The sequence below is a fragment of the Mesoplodon densirostris genome, chromosome 19 (genome assembly GCF_025265405.1).
Source record: "Mesoplodon densirostris isolate mMesDen1 chromosome 19, mMesDen1 primary haplotype, whole genome shotgun sequence".
In the NCBI taxonomy this organism is placed as follows: Eukaryota; Metazoa; Chordata; class Mammalia; order Artiodactyla; family Ziphiidae; genus Mesoplodon; species Mesoplodon densirostris.
The window spans coordinates 6,123,397-6,147,403 of NC_082679.1; the positions used below are offsets into that span (position 1 = coordinate 6,123,397).

At 56.1% G+C, this 24,007-nt stretch overlaps 1 protein-coding gene across 1 annotated transcript; it reads right to left on the bottom strand.

Annotated features, from left to right (window-relative positions):
* Window positions 1-2,830: 2,830 nt before the first annotated feature.
* Window positions 2,831-17,553, bottom strand: IGLON5 (IgLON family member 5). Its single transcript, XM_060083998.1, has 8 exons — window positions 17,475-17,553; window positions 8,739-8,817; window positions 7,825-8,057; window positions 6,229-6,348; window positions 4,722-4,856; window positions 4,376-4,496; window positions 3,633-3,787; window positions 2,831-2,919 (listed from the first exon to the last, which is right to left on the bottom strand). The coding sequence occupies exons 1-8, from the start codon at window positions 17,551-17,553 to the stop codon at window positions 2,831-2,833; spliced, it is 1,011 nt and encodes a 336-aa protein (XP_059939981.1).
* Between the last annotated feature and the right edge of the window lie 6,454 nt (window positions 17,554-24,007).

Sequence of the window (24,007 nt, forward strand, 5' to 3'; positions counted from 1 at the left end):
AACACAGAGCTTGGTACACAGCAGGCCGTCCCTATTGGTTGACTGACCCAATATTTGGGGCCAGTGAAGGACTGGGCTTGCTGCTACCATCCCCAGCAGGATGGCTGCCTTTTCCACCTGGGTTTCTCATTGGAAGTTTAAGGAGTGCATCAGTGAAGATTCTTTTGGCTGTAAGTAACAAAATAAATGATGGCAAGAGATGGAGGTAGGTGGTTTCAGGCTGACTCAGCAACTTAGTGACCCCGTCAAGTACCTGGGCTCTTTGGGTCCTGCGCTGCCACCCTCAGTGGGTCAGCATATGGTCTCACGTAGCAAGATGGCTGCTGCAGCTCACATCTTCACACAACTGTATCTGACGACACAAGGAAGGGAGCAGCGTTCCTCTCTCATGAGTGGGGGAAAAATTTCCTGGAAGCCTAGCAATAAACTTCTGTTGTCTCCTGGAACAAAAACTGGCCACATCACTGCAAGGGAGGCTGGGAAACCAAGTATCTCAGGCTGTATCGTGGGAGGTGGGCAAAGAGGAAAGTGGAAACAACTAAAGTATAGGCAACCAGCATCCGTCTCAAGGAAGGAAAGGATTCTGGTTGAAGATTGGGGTGAAAGAGGTCTTTAGGAAATACAGTCCTTGGATCTTTTTAAAAAGGTGGTGGCTGGGGTACTGGATACCGGGACTCTCTACATCTATATCAGCTAGAATTTTCATTTCCTTTTTAATCACTAGAAACAGAAAACCTAACATGAGTTGGCTTAAACATACATGGGACTTTATTGCTTATGTAAGTGAATGTGGGCATCAGGTAGGTTTTGATCCACTTGCTCAAGTGATGTCATCATATGGACTCAGTCTCTGTAGACCTTCCACTCTGCATTCCGTAGTGTTTCTATCATGCTCAGGCTCCACGTATTGTCTTCCCCACTATGGCTATCCCCATAGACCCACGCTCTCTCCATGCGATGGAGAGAAGGAACCCTGCAGATCTAGACTTACGCCCTTGAGCCACATGATCCAGCAGAAGCGCCTCTCTTCTTAGGAAATGCACACAGCTCTGGTGTCCACTCTCCCATTAGTCTGGCTGGGTCACGTGCCCACCTCGGAACCAGTCACAGTGGGAAACGGGCTATGCTGAGTGGCTTAAGCCAATCGTGCCACCTCTGCAAATGGGTCAATTCCAAATCTACCAGAGAGAAAAGGGAGGGCAGAAATGATGCTGGGGAGGCACCACCCATGACCACAGCTCTCTGCCCTCCACTCACCCGTATCCTAAATGACAGTGACACCTGCAGGCGGAGACTTTGGAAAAAGGCGTTTATTGGTGTGGTGGTCTCAACACTCCCCATGACTTGGAACACACGGCCCCCAGGGCCCCCCGCCCCCCTCCCTTGCATCCCTCCCCCTGCCCTCCCTGTCCCCCGGACCCTGGGAATGGAAGACAATGTGGGATGGGGCCCACGCCCCCGTCTGAGGTACAGTCACTGCCCCTGCTCTGCCCTCTCTCCCCCTCCCAAGCTCTGGGTGGTGTAGTTCAGGGTGGGTGTTTATAGAGGGTCTCCCGGGAGTTGGAGCTGGTGACTTGGCGTCTTGGTCTGGGCTCAGGATGTCTGTGTGATGCCTCTCTCCCCCACTTTGTGTGATGTGGTGTGCCAGGGCGGGGTGTTCCTACAATCAGAGCTGAAGTTACAGCCTCAGAGCCCCTTCCTGATAACAGTTGCCCATCCTGGGGGGAACTACAGCTGGTCACCAGCTACAGGACAGCTGGAGCCGGGGGGCTATTGCTGGTCACAGCCGCTGGTGTGTGTGTGTGTGTGTGTGTGTGTGTGTGTGTGTCTGAGCGTGTGTGAGGGTGGCCAGGTCAGCCTTTAGGAGGTTCAGCCGCTGGAGAGGCCAGGGGGTGGTAGCCCAGCAAGCCCACACCTGTGGGCCGGCTGCAGGGGGCAGGAGGCAGCTGGTTGGCGCTGCAGGTGGTCGAGGGGAGTGGGGGCAGGGTGGGGCAAAGCACTGAGACAGACAGGTGACAACGGGCACCAGCCTGACATTTGGATGGAAGCACCGATTGGCCCGGGAGGGGGCCAGAAAGTCCAGGGTGGGGAGGGACAGGAAAAGTGGGAAGGTCTCAGGCCGCTGAGCCAGTGATGGGGCCTCTGGCTCCAGGCAGCCGGCCGGCTGACAGCCGGGAGGCCCAGAGCCAAGATGGAGATCCTGCACCTGCTCACAGAGGCTGAGTGACAGCTTGACAGACAAGCGTGATGCCCCTGCCCACTCCCAACCTGCCCAGGAGACAGCCTTTCAACAGGGTGGGGAGCAGGTGGTGTGAATGCATATATTGGGAAAGCAGGGAGCCTGGAAAACCTCTCCTCACAGCTACCGGCACGAAGCCCCCATACCTACCTCTAGCCAGAGGTGAGAGACAGCAAGGTTGGGGGTAGTGGATGTGTGGAGTGTCGAGGGAAGAGTGCTGAGCTCCCTTCCCCACTCATTCACACACACACGCGCGCGCGCGCGCACGCGCGCGCAGGCTCACGCTCACACCCACTACACACACGCGATCCAGTTGACAGCCTGAGCTAAGAGAGGGGTGTGGGGTGGCCGGGGATGGGTCACAATCGGAAAGGTGAACGGTGGCGAGAATGGCTGTAGAAAGATGCATAACTTTGCGTTATCCCTCACAGTGATGGGTTCTGTAAAGATCTTTCCTCCTTCTCTTCCTTTTCTTCTTCCTCGGCGGCCGAGAACTCTGCCCCTCGAGACCCGCGGCGCTTGTTCCCCCCTCTCCTCTTGCTCTCGGCCTCAGACCCCCCCGCGCGGGGACTCCAGGGCACTGGGTTCTTCCTACATCCTCCACCACAGCCAGCCCAGGGCGGAGAGGAGGGCCAGAGGCCCTGGGGGCCTCGGGGCCGAGTTCTCCAGGGATCCCGGGCCTGGGGAAAGAGACAGGGTCAGGGGAGGAGGCCCAGAGTGGGGAGACCCCACGTGTGTCTCTCCCGGGCGTCTTGTCTCTGCTCTGAGGGTGTTGTCTGAGGATACCTCCTGGGGACCCTTCTGGGCTTTCAGTGCGCCTGTTCTGACTCTGTTTTAGTCTAAGCATCTGGCTGATCACTGTCCTCTCCACCTACAAAGCTCTTCCCACAGATCTTGGCAGGGCTGGCTTCTCTCGACCATTCGGGTCTCAGTTCAAATGTTACCCCCTCCAGGAAGCTTTCTCTGATGAGCTTATCCAGTGCTACCATCCCCAATTCTATTATTTGTTTTCTTCACAGCCCTTATTGATATGCAAATTTATTTTTTGGCTTATTTATGTGTATGTATTTGTTGGCTTTTCATTTTACTTATGTGTCTACTTGTTTATTGCTTTTCTACTACTGCTAGACCGGAAGCTGTGCAAATCCCTAGACCTTGGCTCTTTTGTGCATTGCTGTGTCCCGAGCGCCCAATGCCTGGCCCTTAGTGGGCTCCCAATGAATATGTCTGTAGAAGGGATCGGTTTCTTGCTCAGTCGAGGGTGCGTCTCTTTCCTAAGTTAGGGGACAGTCTGGGGGCGGCCCGGCATCTCCACCTCTCTGGCCCCGCCCATTCAGCCCCGGCCCCACCCACGCCGCTCCGGCCCCGCCCCTCCTGCCGCTCAGGGACGCACGCAGGAGCCGCATGGAGGCGCTGGACATTCCCAGCCGGTTGGCTGCGCGACACGTGTAGTTGCCGTAATGCCGGGCGCTCACGTTGGCGAAGAGAAGCATCGAGCGGGTGCGCTCCGTCTGCACCTTCAGGCCCTCGGCCGTGCCACTGCTCAGCCTGCCGGGGATCCGGGTCAGGGACCAGGCCGCAGGACCCCGGCCCGGGGCCCTCTCCAGGCGGAAAGCCCAGCCCCCTGACTGTCAGGCTCCCCGATTCCCTGGAGACCCTACATTCTGTCCCCTACCCCAGCGACCCCTAGCCTCGGGTTCTAGCGCCCCATGGATCTCGGGCCACTCCCACCGACGCCCCTCTCCAGGCAACCTAGCCCCTCAGGGACACTGGACTCTCTCAGTGTGTTACCTCTGACCACTAGGGGCACCCAGGCCCCGCTGGACCCCAGATCCAATGGTCCCCTAACCCTAAAACTTCTCTGCCAGATCCTCAGTGTCGACCCCCACCCCAGACCTTCTTCCTGAAGAGCCGGAGGAGACCAGGCTCCAGCATTCATCATCCTGGGACCCAAACTTCCAGTGAGCCACCACAGTTTCCCTGGGGCTCCGAGGACCCCAACACCTAGATGCCGGACCCTCAAGTTCTCAGGAGCCAGTCCTGTGCTCCCTCTGCCCCCCTCCCCGCGGTCCAAAGGACCAAGGACCCCGCCACCACCACCATCACCACCACGGCCGGCCCTGGTGCCGTCCTCACAGTCTGTCATCCTTGTACCACTGGAAATCCGCGGGGGGCACCGCCATAGCTTCGCAGCGCAGGAGGGCGGCCCGGCCCACGGCTGTGCGGGCGCTGGTCACGTCCGTGATGGTCGGAGGATCTGGTAAGGGACCAGGGTCAGCGCATTCTCCTAGCCGGGTGGGGACGAAGGGGTCCGACCCCCAGCCCGCTCCTCTCTCCTTACCAGGAGTCCAGGTCTCCAGCATCCCCCCCACCCAAGACTCCTTCCTCGCGCAGACTCACCCCCTTCCTCCTCCCTCACACCCTTCATCCCCAGGGACCCAGGAACCGCCCCGCTTTCGTGCCCAGTGCCAGGGAGGCTCACAGTTGACTGTGACCAGCACGCGGCGGCTGTCAGGTGCAGAGTTAACCCCGTTGTGAGTCACGCACTCGTATTCCCCGGCCTGGCCCCGCTGGATGTCGTAAATCTCGAGGATCTCGCCTTCCGAGGTGAAGCCATCTGTGGGGGGAGGGGAGGGGAGGGGGCGGGGCCAGACACAAACACTTAACACGGGACAACACGGGCACAACACGGACACACATCAGCGGGGCGGACAGCGCAGGGCCTGGCGTGCCCGGGTCAGTGGGAATGGGGAGGGGCTTGCCGGGCCTGGGATCTCCTGCTAGGGGTGTGGCAGAGAATGAGAATCTGGGGCTTAGTAACTAGAACCCAGTGGGGAGGGTCCTAGAATTGGGGGCGTTCAGGGGATACAGTGATCTGGGAGTCCATAACTCAGATCATGTGGCTCACAGGACCCAGTGGGGAGGATCCTAGAATCTTGGGGCTCAGAAAGATCCAGAAAATACAGGCCCAGTGGGGGAGGATCCAGAGTTCTGGGATCTAGCCCTTGGGGCCCAAGGAATCAGGATCTGGTGACTGGGATCAGCCATCCAGATACCTGGGGTCTTACGACAGCGCGCTGGCTCAGAAGAGCCTTTGGGACTCAGAGCATCCAGGGATCCAGAAACTCGAGACCAGAACTGTGGGGCTCAGATGAACCAGGAGGGGAGGATCCGAGGATCTGAGACCTAGTTATTGGGTTCTGGGGTCCTGAGGGATCTACTGATTGGCACAATTGGTCTCCAAAGACCCAGTGAGTGAGGATCTAGGGATCTGGGAAATGGTAGTAGAGATCTAGGTAAAAGGGGAGTGGGTGACGTCTGGGATCTGGACTGTCCCTTTCAGGGCCCTTGGCACTCTGTCTGGGGGCAGCCGTGGTTCTTAGCCCTACCGCTGGCATCACTTGAAGGACTTGTTCAGACAGACTGTGGTGGTGACGTGGGGCGGGGCGGTTCTGACTCATTAACTCTGGGGGGGGCCAAGAATGTGCATTTCTGGCAAGTTTCCAGGTGAGCCCAATGCTGCCAGTCTGAGGACCACACTCCCGAGAACCACTGGCCTAAGGCATCTGGCAGAGATGTAGTGATGTGAGCAGGAGACGGGAACGTGGGCCAGGGCCGTGGCTGTAACCCGGCTCTGGCCATCTAGGGGTAGGGGTCTGAGTCCAGGAGAATCCTGTGAGCTGCGGGGGGGAAAGAGACTGAGGCTACTGGGGTCGGGCATGTGGGGCAAGTTGGGATCTAGGAGGTGATCTGGAGGAAACAGCCCAGGCCTGGGATGGCAAGTGGGGAAGGCTCTAAGGTTCTGGGGTCTTCCAGTGAAATAACAGGACCAGGGTAGGAGGGGGAAATCCAGTCATCACAAGGGTTCCGGGGGGATCAAAGGAGGGGGGTATGGGAGATTCTGGGTATCTAGCTAGGGATATGGGGAATTGAGGGGTCCAGACTACGGAGTGGGGGAAGGGGCTTTCGGCCAGGGGTGGGGTCCTCACCTCGGAGCTGCCTCCAGGTGACCGTGGGCTCCGGCCGCCCCACGGCCAGGCAGAGCAGGTTCACGTTGCTCCCCTCGTTCACGGTCACAGGCGAAGAGATATTCACGATGCGGGCGGGGACTGCAGGCCAGAGGGAAGCTCAGTGAGAGGCCAGATGTGGGCTCCCAAGACCCAGGATCCAGGCCCCCGGCCCCTCCTCCCTCAGACCCAGGATCCAGGCCCCCGGCCCCTCCTCCCTCAGACCCAGGGGTCCAGGCCCCCGGCCCCTCCTCCCTCAGACCCAGGATCCAGGCCCCCAGCCCCTCCTTCCTCAGACCCAGGGGTCCAGGTCCCCCGCCCTTCCTCCCTCAGGCCCAGGAGTCCAGCTGACATTCCTGTTTCTGTAAGAAATCCTCTGTGTTTTCCATTCTCTCTGGGTCTGGCTTCTTCTCCAGCTGTTGGTCTTGTCTTCCTCACTCTTTCTCAGTCTCTCTCCACCTTCCTCCTAACTAGGTTTCTATTTTCTATCTTCTGGTCTGAATTCCTCCTTCCCCATCTCTATTTTTATTGATTAGTATTATTATTTAAAAAAATTATTTAACGAATGCTCGTATGGTGCTTACTGTGTGTAAGCTTACAGTGTTCTAAATGTTTGACAAAAATTAACCCATTAAACCCTCACTACTCCCTTCTGGGGTAGATGTTGCTATATTCATCAATTCTAACACACAGGGGCGTTTCCCACCTCGTCCCCACCAGTTTGCACATTTCTCCTATCAGGATGGCTTCATGATGTAGGACGCCAGTGTTTCACTGGGAGGGTTTTTTTGTTTTGTTTATTTTTCCGTTTCTAGCAAGGCATAAAATAAAGGTGTCCCTTCCAACTTGATACATGACTTGATACATGACAGCGTCATCCCTGTTTTGCAGATGAGGAGCCTGAGACCGCCTGGCTCGCTCTGGGTCCCTCAGCCACTGGGTGGTGGCGGTGAGGTTGGAACCTGGGGGAATCTGGCTTCAAGTCGGGGCTTGGCAACGGCCCCGCTGGGCTGTCCCTGTGGTCCTGTCTCTCCAAGTGCTCCCTGCCCTCCAGACCGCCTCTGATGCCATGTGAGGCAGCCTCCTGCCCTCTCCGTGGATCTCTCCAGCCCCACCTCTCCCACTCTTCGCATCCAGCCCCCGTACATACATGCTGTTCTTTTTCCGGGACCAGCCCTGCACCCACCTGAAGGTCTCAGCTCAGACGTTATGTCTGGGAAGCTGCCTCTCCTTGGAAAGTCACCTCCAAAGGGGCAGGGACAGCCTGCCTGGCTCCTTCTCTGTCCCCAGCCCGTGGAGCAATGCTTGCAGGTAGTAGGTGCTCCATAAACAGGGCTGAGTGAATGAATGCGGTCTTCCTCCGAGTCCACCCTCGGCCCTGTAGCTCTCCTGCCCTAGAAGTTGCCTGTGACTTTCCCTCTCTCAGCTTGGCTGGAACCCGTGAGGGCAGGGTGTGTGTCTGCCTTCCCATGGCTGTGTCCCAGGGATCAGCGAGGACATGAGGGTCCCCTGTCCCCTGCGCCCGCCACCCGGGCCCATCCCCCCCACCCCCAGCCAGGGCCTTGGCTGAGGGCTTACCGTGGACGATAAGGTAGACCTGAGTGGTGTACGGCTGGTGGCGGGTCTGGAAGGAGCAAGTGTAAAGGCCCTCGTCGCCCAGCCCCACCTGGCTGATGAGGATGGAGAACTCCTCGGGCGTGTTGGTGAGCAGCCGCACCCTCGGGTCACTGGTCCAGCGGTCGTTGCCCGCGTACAGGATGTTGGAGCGGTTCAGCCAGGCCACTCGGGTCACATGCTCGTCGATGAAGCAGCTGGCGGGGAGGACGAGGGCAGGGTGGTTTTCTTCTCTCCCACACCCCCGCCTGGCCCTCCAGGGTCCCCCGTCGCGGGGGCTTGGTGGTGGGGGGAGGAAGGCCCACTGCATCTCCAGTTCCCACTGCACTCCTTGGAGGCAGGTGTGACTGCACCCACTTTACAGGTGGGCAAACTGAGCCTCAGCGAGAGCTGTGAGCCCAAGTGCAGAACAGAATGACAGCTGATGGTTATTGAGTGATTGTTCTGTGTCAGAGACCCAAAAAGAGGGGGGAAAGACACACTGGGGGAGAGGGACAAAGGTGCAGAATGATGAGGGGCCCAGAGATAGAAGGACAGAGACTCAGAGAGAGGGGGACAGGGATCCACAGACCCAGACTGGGGAGGCAGAGAGCTGGGGCAGCGTAACCCTGGCCCTCACTGAGCAGGCACGGGGTGCCAGGCTCTCTAACTCAGGGCGTGTGTACAGACTCTCGAATCCTCACGACAACCCAGGTGGTGGTCACCATTCCTCCGCCCATTTGACAGATGGGGACACTGAGGCCGAGGGGTGGACCTGGGCCCAGAGTCTGGGCCCCAGTGACCTCTCTCTTGACAGGGGAGGTGTGGGCTGTGCCTGGGGATCAGGACCATTTCCCCCCAAGGAAGGTGAAGGGGCGGCACCCTCCGGGTCTCCCTACCTTAGCGTGGCGTTGTCACCTTCGCACACTGTGTAGTTGTCCGCAGGGGAGCTGAACTCCAGGCTCTGGGACAGCAGCCCTGTGGAAGGGAGGGCAGCTCAGCTCGGCGGGGCTGCACACATCTGTACACACACACACACCCCCCTGCAGATACAGACACTTCCCACACCCACCGGCATACGCGTTCACTGTTGTCTTCAGAGACACACAAGGCAGACACACTCGGAGCAGACACACGCAACACCTTCCCACAAGCCCACACCGACCCAGACAGACTGGGACACACAAACCTAGGCACCTCCAGAGACGCTGAGCACACAGTCACAGCACACAAACACACAGACACACATACACCAATACATGTACACACTCAGAGATGCTGTGTGCAGACGTGTACACACACAGACATTTGCACAGATTCACAATTACAGAACTGCATATGTGCAGATAGAGATATGCACAGATGTGCACACAGGTACGTATACAAGCACAGATACACATGTACACAGACACTCACGCAGACATGGCACACAAGGCACACACATACATGTTCACAGTGTACAGACACACACACAGCTTCAAGAATACACACATGCATACACAGATATCCGCGTACACAGGCACACATACGCTTATTCACAGACTCACGAGTACATAGATACACATATACACAGATACATATACAGATGTCACAGACACATGCACACAGATACACACAGTTACACACATTAATTCAGAAACACGTGGAAAGACATGCTTCAGGGAGATCCTCAATACCCACATAAGTGCACACAGACATCCAGACGTGCAAATGCACACAGGCACACAAACGCGGATGGACACGAATATCCACGCGGACACACGTCTATCACAGACGCCCAGGATGCACTGAGGCGTGCTACAGAGAGCCTCGCGTCTACACAGACTCCCCCGTGTGCCCGCGCCCGGTGGGGCACGCTCTTGAGGGCGCATGCCCACGCCCGCCTGCGCACTGCAGCGCCCCCCCACCCCCGCCATTCATCTCTCTGTGGACCGTGGCCAGCGGCTGGACCGGGGCCAGGGAGTGGGAGCTGGGCACGCGGAGGCGGCGGATGGAGACAGAACCAGGAGGGGAAAGGAGGTGGCCGGATGACCTTGGACGCCTGGGCGGCACAGGCCTCCACAGGGCTGCCCTGGCCCCCGCCCCGGGATGAGGAGCCAATTAATCTAAGGAGTTAATTGCCCGTGCCCGCCAACGACTCCCCCGGGAGGCCCTCTCCATCAGCAGCCCCTCTGGACGGGGCTGGGTCAGAGCCCGCGCAGCGGGCTCGCCAGGCCCTGGGGGTTTGCAGCCCCTCACCCTGGGCTCACTGGGGCCAGAGTCGCTCCTGTCATCTGAAGGGCCCTGGAGGGAGGGAAGGGACTTGCCCGTCCTGAGCTGTGCAGAGAGGATGCTGCCACGCAGAACCCTAGTAACAGGAGGGGGCGGCCAGGGGACAGACAGACAGACACACAGTCACCAGGGTCCAGGAAAGATGCGCAGAGCCAGCCCCGGGGCCAGGAGATAGTCCCACGCATGGCAATGGGTCCCGCTCAGAGGGACAGAGACCTACATACTCATGCTGACGCACACAGCCCAGGACACACACCCAGCAGAAGGTCAGTTAGAAAAGACAACTCTCTCCCAGAAGCATGCCTCTCAGCCGCCGGAGGGACAGCTCCAGGCCAAGCAGCCATGGCACCCGGATCCGCCCCGCCATATACAACCGGACCCACACAGTTACACTGACACCAGCGGGCCCTCACACGCAGGTGCAAAGTCTACACACGGTTACAGCCCTACCCGGGGGGGCTGTCTCTCTCTCTCTCTCTCTCACACACACACACACACTGGCTGAATCGGTCACAGTGACACTACCAGCCGGAGGGCTGTGCTCATCCCCACGGCCCACCCTGGAAAGTCGTGCATGAAGATACGGCCTGTGCAGTGAAACAGCGACACAGTTGTAGCCTCTCAAATACAAAGGGGCTGCCCTGGGCCAAGAATCGGGCGCATGCAGTCATACTGTCACCTCTGATCAGATCACACACAGCCCTATCCGCACCCCCCCCCCACAGGATTTGTCATACCCCTGGGCACACACATCCTAGACCCGGGTTTCTCCATCACGGCACCATTGACATTGGGGCCTGGATGATTCTTCATTGTGGGGCCGTCCCGTGCAGTGTAGGATGTTCCGCAGCTCCCCTGGCCTCGACCCCCTAGATGCCAATAGCTCCCCTACCCCAACCAAAATTGCATTGCCAGATACCTCCCAGGGGGCAAAATCACCCCACCTGCCCCCTCCCCCCAGCCCTGTGACAGCCACTGTCCAGGATTCAAGGAGAACAACCCCAGTCTGGGGGCTGAAGAGGAAGCTGTCCAAGGTGCCCCACTTCAGGGAAGAACCCAGGGCTCCTGAGCTCAGGCTAGGGCCCTGGGGTGGGGTGTGGACCTCACAGAGGTGGGCAGGATCTTAATCATACGTCCAGCAGACAGAAAGACAGACAGACACACACTCCTAGCCAGAGGGATCTTTCCAACACTCGGAGTGGCCCCCAGGACGAAGTCCCAAGCGCCTCAGCCTGGAGTCTGGGGCCCCGGCGTCACTCTTCTGCTTCCTCCCCCCTAGTGTAGCCCAGCTCTGTGTTTCCCACTTTTCTGCCCTCTCCCTCCTTCCCACTGTTTCCCATCAAAACGCTTCTCCTTCTCCAGGGACCTAGTATATGGGGGCCTCTCCTAGGAGAGATGGCCCGTTCGAGCCCATGTGAGCTCCCACTCTGCTCCCAGGGCTCCGTGGATCAGAGTTCTCTGCCTCCCGCAGCTGCTCCTCCAGGGCAGGGCCTGGCTCAGACCATCTGTTTCCCCAGCATGCCCAGCTGGGCCCTGGCTGTGGGCAGTCTTGGGAGATGAGTGATGAAGTTATCTCAAGTGGGTCTTCGATTCCTGGTCTGTGTGTCTATAAATTTGGATGTTGTGGGTCTGCATGTCTGTCTCATGCAGTTCCCAGACTCCAGGCTCAGGAGGACCCTCCATGCTGTGTGACCTTGGGTAAGTCCCTTCCCCTCTCTGGGCTTTGGTAAATGGGGGTTAGCCATTCCGCCACCCTGTTTGTCACCGGGTCCGGCCCCTCCCTCTGTCTCAGTCCCAGTCACCCTGCACTGTTTTCAGGTCTGCTTTCCTCACCAGACGGGAGCCTCTTAGGGCAGGGCCTGGGTCTCCCCACCTCCAGCATCACCCAGCTCAGGGCCTGGTCCACAGGAGGCCTCAAGAGATGTTTAATATAAAAACAAACAAGCTAGTGCACATGCGGTCCCCTCTGCAGGAATTCTGCCGGGGAAACTCCGACTCCCTACTCCCTCCAGCCCTAGTCTGTGTTCCCACAATGCCTGGACTACCTCCCTTACAGCTGTGGTATCTGTCTCCCCCAGCAGACTATAAGTTTCTTTTTTTTTTTTTTTTTTGACCATACCACACGGCATGTGGGATCTTTGTTCCCTGACCAGGGATTGAACCAGTGCCCCCTGCAGTGGAAGTGCGGAGTCCTAACCCCTGGACCGCCAGGGAAGTCCCAGCTATAAGTTTCTTGAGGGCAGAGCCTGGGTCTGACTCAGGTCTGTATCCCCAACATCTTCCAGCACAGGGCCTGGCCTGGAAAGCCTTGGGAAATATTTGTTGAATGAGTGAATGTAAATGGATTCCTACAACATGCTTTGCCACCTCTTGGACTCTTATACATTCTTCAAAACCCCAACTCAAACGCCCCCTCCTCCAGAAGGACCTCCCTGACTGTTCAAGGCAGAGAGTCTCCACTCTCTCTACTGCGTACCCTCTGACTCAGCTGGGACAGTGTCCAGGGGTGTCTTCCCTACCTGGCCAGGAGTTCCCTGAGGTTAGCTCCGAGCAGGGAACTGTTTGTAGAGGGGATGGATGGTCTCTAGAGACTCGCTAAGAAAGCCCTAAGGAGTCTGGGCTGATAGATCAAATGTCTGTCCCCCCGTTTCCTGGCTGGGTGACCCCCGGCCAGTCTGAGCCTCAGTTTCCCCAACTGTAGAAAGGAGAAAAACAGTAGTTCTTCCCTCGGAGGGATTTTTTTTTTTTTTTTTTTTTTTTTTTTGCTGTACGCGGGCCTCTCACTGCTGCGGCCTCTCCCGTTGCGGAGCACAGGCTGCGGACACACAGGCTCCGCGGCCATGGCTCGCGGGCCCAGCCGCTCCGCGGCATGTGGGATCTTCCGGGATCGGGGCACGAACCCGCGTCCCCTGCATCGGCAGGCGAACTCTCAACCACTGCGCCACCAGGGAAGCCCCCTTGGAGGGATTTTTGTCAGGGATTCCATGAGAACGTGCAAGCAAAATGTTTAGCTCAGCACTTAGCAGGCAAAAAGGGCCCAAGACATGCTAGCTATTCCTAACAGCACCTTCTTTTTAAAGAAACATCTATTGTTCTCCCCCGGTTCGGTGTCGGTCCCCTGGGAGTGGAGGGAGGAGGGCAGAGCAGGTCTGGCCTGTAGGTGGCTCTGTGCCCAGCACCCACCAGCGTCGGTGACGCATGTACAGATGCGCTGTCAGCATCTGCTCTGCTACGACCATGCCAGCATGAGCAGGCTGCTAAAAGAACGGACCGGGGAGCCAGGCTGCCAGGGTTGAAATTCCAGCTGTGCCACTGGGTTGCACAAGTTACTTCCCCTCCCTGAGACTCAGTTTCCCCACCTGTAAGTGGGGACGATCATCGTGCCTCCCTCATTGGGTTGTGGGGGAGAGGATGAAAGGAGGTCACCCAAGCAACGGGCTCAATACAGTGCCTGCTAGTTAAGTGCTTGCAAACTGCTCTATGTGTGTTGGCTGATGGAATGCTTACGGGGCAGGTGCCAGCCTGGCGGGAGATCCAGAGGTGATGGGACGGACCACACAGGTCTCTGCCAGTCCAGACCAGTGGCTCTCATACCCGTTTGATAAACCAAGGGATGAAGGTTGCAGCGGGTGAATTCCCTTCTCTTGAGAAAAGGGGATTTCTGGGACTTCCCTGGTGGCGCAGTGGTTAAGAATCCGCCTGCCAATGCAGGGGATACGGGTTCAAGCCCTGGTCCGGGAAGATCCCACATGCTGCGGAGCAACTAAGCCCCTGTGCCACAACTACTGAGCCTGTGCTCTAGAGCCCTCGAGCCACAAATACTGAGCCCGCGGGCCACAACTGCAGAAGCCCGTATGCCTAGAGCCTGTGCTCCGCAACAAGAGAAGCCACCGCAGTGAGAAGCCTGCGCACCACAATGAAGATGAGCCCCTGCTCGCCGCAACTAGAGAAAGTCTGCGCGCAGCAATGAAGACCCAACACAGCCAAACAAAAAAAACAAAAAAAAAAACAAAAAAAAAAGAGAAGGGGATTTCTAACAAGCTGAGTGACCTTGAGTTGGAGATAAGAACAGCCTGCTGCCCCTCAAAGGAACTTAGGTGGAAATGGGACCCTCCAATGCAGGGGATGCTTAGATTCCACCATCCCAGAACTCACAGATGGGGAACCCCGAGGCCCAGGAGTGTGTGTGAACTTGTGGAGGGCGTCTGGGGAGCTGGTGGCAGAAGCCCGGCTGGAGGGAGGGGTGGGGGCCACGTGAGTGCGTGTCCGTGTGGCTTTGGCAGGGAAGAGCCGTGAGAAGGGGCTGGGACTGGTCTGACGGCCACTGAGGAGCCCCCAGAGCCCTCTTCCTCTTTGGTCATCTCCCAAGTCCTTCTTATCACTGATGCCCGGAGTCTGGTTCCAGAACCAAGAGCCCGGGAACCTTCCACGTGCTGGCTGTTCCTTTCTGCTTCACCGCAGGGCCTTTGCCTCTGCCGTTCCCTCGGGATCTTTCCAAGGCTGGTTTCTCCCCTCCTTTCAGTCTGAACTCCCCTCAGCTGCTCAGACACCACCTGAGGTCACAAGGCCAACTTGTCTGCCGAGTCATTCTTATTTTCTCTACGTGACTCATCACATTCTGAAATTACCTGTTTACTTCTGAGGGTTTTTTTTAGTTTGTGGATCTCTCTCCATCCCACTAGGATGTAAGCTCTGCGAGGGCAGGGACTTCACTGCTGTGTTTATAGATTCCCAGTGCTTAGAACAGTGACTATGTGCTCAGTAAATACCTGTTAGATGAGCTGATGAGGCGGTGCCCACAGTCCAGACAAACCGGGGGCCTGGGGGGTCACCCACGCCCAGGTTCACCCTGTCCCCACTCCGGGTAATATGGCAAAGGAATTGCCCCCAAGTCTCCTGCAGCATCTACTTTTGTGAGTGGATGTATGTGTGTGTGTTGGCATAAAGAATTTAGGGGAAAAAAAAAAAAGGAACGATAGAATAATATCTACAGATGCTGGGGAGGTAGAGTTAAGTGGGGAAAAAAAGCCAGTTTTGTAGAGAAATGGCTTTATTTTGTTTCTGTCTGGGGAAAAACATCAACAAACTAACCAGTCCCTTACAGATGCTGAACTGCGTGTCTGACTGTGTAGGTGGGAGAAGGCTGGGGACGCTGTGCCAGGGCTGTGGACCCCGCCTCCCCCTCGAGAGTGGGTTTGGGGAGGGTAGGGGAGCGGGACACAGTGGGGTTTGCTCTTATGCATATTTGGAGTGGATCGTTCACTTGTATGCTTTCCTCCCGTAATCTGGAAACCATCCAATGAATAAAAGAGAGGAGGAGATGCAATTTGGTGTAACTTCCACCGGCTTTTGCTCAGCCCCAACGGTCAGAGGGTGGTGGGTGAGGGGGGCTCTCTTTCTGCCTCCCCAATCCCGTCTCAGCTCATCCCCCACCCCGCCCTGCCCCCCCTTGCTCGTAGTTCTCTGACGGGGGACAAAAGGCTCAGAGGTGGGACTGGACTTGACCTAGGTCACAGACCACCTCCTGGCTCCACTAAGATCCCAGCCCAGCACCTGTGAACAGCAGTGATTTCTAGGGTTCTGAAGAGTAAAAGTAGAAGGAAATGGGAAGTTACTTGAGAGTGAAGGGAGAGAGAGAGAGACAGCTAACGGGAGACAGCCAGAGACAGTGAGCGGACAAGGACAGGAGCGGGCGAGATGAGACGTGAGCTCCCAGAAGTGAATGAGGACCAAGGCACATCTCAGGGGCCAGAGAGAAGCTGAGACACACACGTGCTGTGACAGGGAGAAGCAGATCCAGAGGCAGGGAGGGACAGATGTGAAAGTGTGCTGCGCCCGGCCGGGATGGAGAGAAGGGGACCCCGAGACAGAGACAAACGGAATGTCACCCAGAGCCAGGGAGCCTCCGGAAATGGCTGAGACGTCAGAGAGACCTAAGGAGACAAGTGACAGAGACACAGACAGGCAGGGATTCAGACGGGTCAAGTGGGAGGGGCACTCAGACGGTCTGCACCAGGGAGGGAGTGACCCTCCATCTCAGCATCCTGTGTCCTGTGTGTGCAGGGCCGGGTTTGTGTGACCGTGGGTGTCTGCAGGTGCGGCTCCGGGTCAGACCAGGGGGATGGGTGTTTATGTGGCTGTGCGAGATCGGTGTGTGTGGGCGGGTGGCTGAGAGCCGCTGTCGCTGTCTGGCTGAGACTGTTGGGGGTTCTAGGGTGTTCCCGATTGTGTGTCCCTGACTCTGTGATCCTGGCTTGGGGCAGGGCCTGGGGGAATCCTCTGGAAGCACAGAATTAACCCTGTCCCCTGCCTCCTGCCTTCTTGCTCTCCTCTCCTCTCCTTAGGGGGCATCTCCTGGACCTTCCCCAGGTTGCTAGCCCCCTGGGGAGACACAAGATCCAGCTACACGTCCTCTAAAGAGAGACTGCCAAGTTCACTCCCCAGCCCCCCCCCTTTCCATTCTCCCCTTCCTGCTCTACAAAAGACCAGCCCCAGTCCCCCTCCCCCACTGGGAGGGCGAGTTTAACCCTTTGACCCCGTGTTAACCCTTCCCTTCCCTCCCTCCTCAATCTGCCCGTCTCTTAGGCTCCGTCCTGCCCCGAACCCAAATATTCAGCCAGAGCTTTCCACATCTGAGTCCCCAGCCCAGCACCCCAACTTCTTGGATCTCCAGCTCCATTGCCCCCCACATAACTGCAACCCTCCAAGTACTAATACTTTCTCCCAACCTAGACCACCCAGCTGGGGCATTTCAGCCCCTTCCCAGCTGGGAGACCAGACCCCACCCCCTTCTTTTCCCGGCCCTGGGACGGAGGTCTATGGACACCCCTGCCCCCTCCTCTTACTGACCCTGGGAAGACACCATCCCCCCAACCTTTCCCCAGAAACGCCTACCCCAGCCCTCAGGCAGGGACCCCTTGCGGGACCCTCTGCACGCAGAGATGAAGACCCCCGACGGGGCATCTCCCTTCCTACCCTCCTCCCACCCCCCACCAACTCAGTTCAGAGATCCTGCCCGGGGACCCTTACTTAGCTTCTGATCTCCCTCCCCGATCCGGAGCCGCAGACTCCCGCCCCCAGGCCGGGACCAGGTGTCCGAGACCCTCTCGCCGGCCCGGAGAAGCAGACCTCCGCCCCTAGGCCCAGACTCGGGCCCCAGGACGCGGACCCCCGTCCCCGGGCATGGATCCAGACGTCCGAGGACCCCTTTCCCAGCCAGAGGATGCAGCCCCCGCCCCCGGGCCCAGACCTCTGCGTCCGGGGGCCTCCTCTTCCCTGCTCAGGGTTGCACCCTCCCCCGCCCCCAATCCCCGCCCGGGACCCTGGAGTCCCGGCCGAGCCCCCCGCCCACGGCGCTGCGGTACCTCGACTGATGACGGCCAGGCCGGCCAGGGCGGCGGCGGCGAGAAGCCGGAGCCGGGCCCCGGGCGCAGGGGGGGGCATCGCGGCAGCGGCGGCGCGAAGGGGGAGGGGAAAGGGGGGGCCGGTCCGGGGCGCGCGAGATCTGGGGGGAGAGGGGGAGGGGGAGGGGGACCCCGCCTGCGGCTGCACCGGCCCGGGGGGCGGCGGGGGCGGGGGGAGGGGGCTGGGGGGGCGCGACGAGGCGGCCGGAGCTGCTGCAGACCCGGGGAGGGGGCGGTGCTGACGGGCAGGAAGGCCGACCAATCAGGGGAGGCGGGGGGCCATGGAGGCGGGGCCTAGGAGGGCTGCTCGTTGGAGGGAGAGGCCTTTGTTACTGCGGCCCGGCCCCTACCCCCTCCCGCCCCCTCGATCCACACGGCTTCCCACCTCGGATCCCTAGAGCCCCGGGTCTGGAACACTTTTCCTGGAGCGCACCTCCCTCCTGCTTCAGGTCCCAATCTCATCCTCCCTCAGACCCAGAAATTCCGGCCCCCCAACCCCAGGAGTCCGAGCCCCCAGCCCCCTCAGGCCCAGGAGTCTGCTCCCCAAGTCCCCACCTCCCCCTGACCCAGGAATCAGAACTCCCAGCCCCCTCTTCCTGTGGGACATAGTTCCGCTTCTCCACCTACTTTCACGAATAACACTGACTTTGGGGTGAAATTTTCTTCTTCCGTCCATCCCAACCCTCATCCCCAGGATAATAGGGGAATGGGGAGAGACTGGGGGACCTGACCTTGGGAGATGGTAATCCAGGGTTCAGGTACGAAGAATCCCCACTGCTCATTCTTTCAGTCACTTGGCTGCAGCGGCACCTTGGACAAGTCACTTCTTTCCCCAGAATCTCCGTGTCTTCCCTGCAAGATGGAATCATCTCTATTTCTCAAGGTTATTGAGAAGAATAACGGAGATCCTGGGGAGGGGGCTAGCTCAGCCCAGTGCCCTAACAACCTGAAGTTAGTTCTTCCTCCTGGTCCCACTATGCATCCATTTACCGGGTATAGTCCTCCCTCCTGGCCCACCAGGTGAGGCATCCCTGTCCCCTGTGCCCCCATCTAGCCTCTGAGGCAAGAGAACAATCCCTGAGCCTACTCCATGTCTGGGGCACTTGGAGGCAGAAGTTTTTGAAGTCACCCCCTAGGGGCTGTTTAACTGCAAAAGCACATCCGTCCTCTATTCCTGCCCCCCACCCCCAAATCCAATCTGTCTGAAAGAGAGGCTAGCTCGGCCTCCACCTTCAAAACAGATCTCTACTCTGTCCTCTTCTTCCCACCCCACCCTTCTCTGAGCTGTCACGTCTCCCCTGGATGACTGCTCTGAAGGCAGCAGCCAGTGCCCTGGTCTTTAGGCCTCCACCTTCAGATCAACAAGCACTGAACTCATAAACCAGCTGATGCTCCTGCACTGCCTCACTCACTCAACTCCAGCTGCTGTGGCCTTCCTTGGGCTCCTTCAACAAGCCCAACTTGTTCCAACCTCAGGGCCTTTGCACTTGCTGTTCCCTCTGCTGGAATGCTCTTCTCGCCAGATTGGCACAAGACTCTTTCTTATCATTCAGGTCTCACCTTTCAAAAGCCTTTGTTGGGACTTCCCTGGTGGTCCAGTGGTAAAGAATCTGCCTTACAATGCAGGGGATGTGGGTTCGATCCCTGGTCAGGGAACTAAGATCCCACGTGCCGCGGGGCAAGCCCACATGCCACAGCTTCCGAGCTCGCATACCTCAACTAGAGAGCCTTTGAGCCACAACTGCAGAGCCCACATGCCCTGGAGCCCACGCACCACAACTAGAGAAGAGAAAATCCACCACCACAACCAGAGAGAAGCCCACGTGCCACAGTGAAGAGACAGCGTGCCGCAACTAAGACCTGACACAGCCAAAAATAAATCAAGAAAGAAATAGAATAAATAAATAATAAATCTTAAGAAAATAAGCCTTTGTTGATCATGCTATCCAAAGTAACCCCCACTCCCAATGCAACAGCTCTCTGACATCGGTTTTGTTTTCTCCATAGCCGTTACCATTCCCTTATTTCATGTGTTCACTTGTTTGTTTCCAGTCACTTCCCTTCCCCTCCATCTCCCACTTCCAGAATGTAAGCTTTGCTAAGGCAGGGTTTTGTGTTTTTGTTTGTTTGTTTAATTGAGGTATAGTTGATTTGCAATATTGTATTAGTTTCAGGTGTACAATATAGTGATTCAAAATTTTTATAGATTATACTCCATTTAAAGTTATAAAATATTGGTTATATTCCCTGTGCTATACAATATAATCTTATAGTTTATTTCTTTTTTTTTTTTTTTTTTTTTTTTGTGGTACGTGGGCCTCTCACTGTTGTGGCCTCTCCCATTGCGAAGCACAGACTCCGGACACACAGGCTCACCGGCCATGGTTCACGGGCCCAGCCGCTCCGCGTCACCAGGGAAGCCCCAGTTTATTTCTTTTATACATAGTAGTTTGTACCTCTTAATCCTCCACCCCATCTTGCCCCTCCCCCCTTCCCTCTCCCCACTGGTAACCACTAGTTTGTTCTCTACATCTGTGAGTCTGTTTCTGTTTTGTTATATTCATCCGTTTGTTTTATTTTTTAGATTCCACATATAAGTGATAACATACAGTATTTGTCTGTCTGACTTATTTTACTAAGCATAGTACCCTCCGGGTTCATACATGTTGTTGCAAAAGGCAAAATTTCATTCTTTTTTCTTTTGACTGAGTAGTATTCATATATATACATATATGAATATTTTTCCACTTATCTGTTGATGGACACTTAGGCTGCTACCATGTCTTGGCTATTGCAAATAATGCTGCTATGAACACTGGGGTGCATGTATCTTTTCAAATTAGTGTTTTTCATTTTCTTTGGATATATGCCCAGGAGTAGAATTGCTGGATCATATGGTTGTTCTATTTTATTTTTTTGAGGAGCCTCCATACTGTTTTCTACAGTGGCTGCACCAATTTACATTCCCCCCAACAGTGTAGAAGAGTTCTCTTTTCTCCACATCCTCACCAGCATTTGTTATTTGTGCTCTTTTTGCTGATAGCCATTCTGACAGGCGTGAGGTGATAGTTCATTGTGGTTTTGATTTTCATTTCTCTGGTGATTAGCAATGTTGAGCATCTAGGACAGGTCTTTTGTTTGTTTGTTTTTGTCTGCTTTTGCTCAAGGCTTATCTCCAGAGCTTAGCCCAGTGACTGACACCTAGTAGGTACTCAACAAATATGTACTCTATGCATGGGTTGGATGAGTTACTAGCCCTATTTGGATAGATGGAGAGAACGAAGATCCAGAGAGGGAAAGGGACCCACCTACGTTAACACAGCCAGGTGGCATAAGAGCTGGTGGTGTGCCGCTGCTTGTTCACACTGACTTGTGAGAACTGATGGTTAAATTTTCGGGAATTTTCAAAATGGATGTTAAACCAGTGTTAGCCTGAAATTGGACATGATGGAAGTATCTACACTGTGGCAACTGGCAAACACTACAAATCAGGACTTTTTGTTTGAGAGCCATTGTACCAACACACCCTTGTACAAAATCCATTGGGATCCTGGCAAAAGGTCATTTATTGCTTCCCTATGATGAGGCTTAGGATGAGCACAGGGTTCTCTCTTCCTGGAATGACCCATCCCAGGCCTGATGACAATATGAGCATGCAGGCATCTTTCTGAGCACATTTTACATTCTCCTTGAAGCCTTATGATGTCCCTGTGGGTGTGTCTTATCTTTACCTCTGTTTCACAGATGAGGAAACAGACATAGAGAAGTAAAAGCAGAGAAGTAAAAAAGTAGAGGAATTCCCCAAAGCTGTAGACACAGCTGAAGACATTTGCCATATGTGTATCTGATAACGAACTTATAGCCAGACTATATCAATATAAAGAGCTCCCACAAATCAACAAAAAAGAGACAACTCAATTTTTAAATGGACAAAAGACTTGGACAAATACTTCACAGAAAGAGGATTTCTAATAAGCATCTGAAAAAAATACCCAACACCATTAGTCATCAGGGAAATCAAATCAAGACCACAGTGAGATACTCCTATTCGCCCACTAGAATGGCTAAAAGGATTGATAGTAGCAAGTGTTGGCAAGGATGTGGAGCACCTGGAACTCTCAAACCCTGCAAGCTTGCTTGCCCTTTGACCTCAAGGGGGGTCTGGCCAAAGGGAGGCACAGGCAGAACACTGAAGGGTGGCTGGAGAATGCTCTGGTCCTTGCCCGCTGCCCTACATTGGGGCCTGTCAGGTGGTCCCTTGGCCACGGCTCCGGTTCTCAATAAGGCCTCAGAGACACCATTTCTCTCTCTAGTTCCTCAAGGACACAGCAGAATTTGGAAGGAATCTTTTCCTTCTGTTGCTGGTTCCTGGGAGCCTTACCATCCCTGTATCCCTAACCCTGCTCGCACCTCTGTGAAAGGCACCTTTATCACAAAGTCTGTTTAGGAATCCCACTGGAGGTGGCTGTCTCTTTCCGGCCAGGACCACTGCTGTCCTAACACTATTAGGGTTTCACAGTCGAGGCCCAAAGCCTCCTGAAGATGATGCTTAGAAGGCTCAGGAGTGTGGAAGACGCTCCATTTCACACCTAACAAGTGAAATAAAGATTCTGATGGCCACAGATACTATTTTTTCATACACTGGATAGGCAAAGTTCAAAGGACCCAGAAACACACCAGGTTGGCGATGGCCGGTGTTGACAAGAGTGAAATTGGTTCCCTTTCTATGAAGGGCAAGTTGGCATATCCCCGGAAACTATGTACCTCACCCTTAACCTTGAAAGTCCGTATCCAGAATTTTCTCCTGCAGGTGTATCTCGTTCATGCCCAACGGCTGAGGGACCAGATCATTAATGTAGCATTGTCTGCAGTGCTCAGAGGACAAACTACCTAAATACTCAACAAGGGACTGGTTTGATACATTATATGCATTGATAGGCAGCTGTTAAAGAGTGAGGTTAGGGCTTCCCTGGTGGCGCAGTGGTTGAGAGTCCGCCTGCTGATGCAGGGAACACGGGTTCGTGCCCCGGTCCGGGAAGATCCCACATGCCGCGGAGTGGCTGGGCCCGTGAGCCATGGCCGCTGAGCCTGCGCGTCCGGAGCCTGTGCTCTGCAATGAGAGAGGCCACAACAGTAAGAGGCCTGCGTACCACACACACACACACACACAAAAAGAGTGAGGTTAATGATACAGACTGTGTAGTGTTCTGTAAGTGAAAGGAAGCAAAGTACATAACGCAAATGTGTAATACGCACATATGCTTGTATGTCCATCTTACTCCTCTAGAATAGGCTTTCTCAGTCTTGGCATCGCTGACATTTGGGGCTGGGTGATTCTTTATGGTGGGGGCTGCCCTATGTGTTGAAGGGTGTTAAGCAGCATCCCAGGACTCCACCCACTAGATGTCATGACAACCCAGACTGTTCCCTGGGAGGGGCAACATGGATCCTGGTTGAGACCCACCTCTCTGGGAGGAAACCCCAGGCACCAGAGCAGTGTTTGTGTCTGGGCAGGAGGACTGTGCTCCAGCCTGTCTCGGAGATGCGGAGGAGTGATCCTAATGGGCCCAGTTCCTAGGAGCAGCCAGGAGAGAGCAGGTGCACCTGGATGGATTTGGCTTTGCCTCTCAGGCTGTGAGCCCCTGGGAAGGACCTTCCCCTTTCTGAATCTCAGCGTCCTCATCCTCGAGGGTAGGGGTGGGGGCCTAACTCCTATCTCACAGGGTTGCAGTGTGACCATAGGGAGGCTTCTGAGCCTCTCTGGGCCTCAGTTTCCTCCTCTGTGAAAGGGTCACAATGACCAGACCACAGGGCTGCTGGGTTAAGTGAATAAGGGCTGAGGGCTTGGGTCACTCAGTCCTGGCCAGTGCCATTATCACGGTTGTTGCCATCACCTCCTGAGGGGATGGAGGAGGTTTATGCAAGGCTGTCGTCCCGTGATTTCCTCTTTCCCTCCCTCTGTGCATCTCCCCTTCATCCTCCTTTCTCTCCGGTTTATGTCCCTGTCTCCGCCTCCTTGTCATTCTCCACCTCGGTTGCCCTCTGTCTCTTTCCGTCTCTGTCCCCACCTTTCTGTCTCTCCCTCACTGTTTCTCATTCCTTCCTTCTGTTGCTCATCTAGCAAATGTTTCCCCGAGCCCCCCGGGTGCCACACTCCGTGCTGAGCACTGCATGGATGCAGAGATGAGACAGGCTTCCCCCTGTCCAGACTGGGACCCAGGTCAACCCAGGGGGGTGGGAGGGGCAGGGAAGGGCTCTGTGAGTGGGAAATGCCAAGGCACAGAGGTGGGCACGAAACAGCCTAAACCACCGAGTCCCATTACCTCTCAGAGGAGGACGCTCTTGTCCTCATCTAGGCTGACTCACCTGCAGCTCCTGCACTTCCGGCTGGCCTCAGACAGGTGTGCAGTGAAGGGTTAACTCAGCAGGCCTGGGTTGTCCAAACCCTGCCCATTTTAAACAGAGGACTGGCTCCTGGGTGGGAACCTCTAAGC

Excerpts from the sequence above, each read along its gene's own strand:
- IGLON5 (XM_060083998.1), bottom strand. The coding sequence starts at position 17,553 with ATGCCCCCCCCTGCGCCCGGGGCCCGGCTCCGGCTTCTCGCCGCCGCC. Across the intron at positions 8,818-17,474 it reads CCTGGCCGTCATCAGTCGAG|GGCTGCTGTCCCAGAGCCTG; the intron begins GTACCGCAGCGC and ends TCCCTTCCACAG. Across the intron at positions 6,349-7,824 it reads GGTCTACCTTATCGTCCACG|TCCCCGCCCGCATCGTGAAT; the intron begins GTAAGCCCTCAG and ends TCTGGCCTGCAG.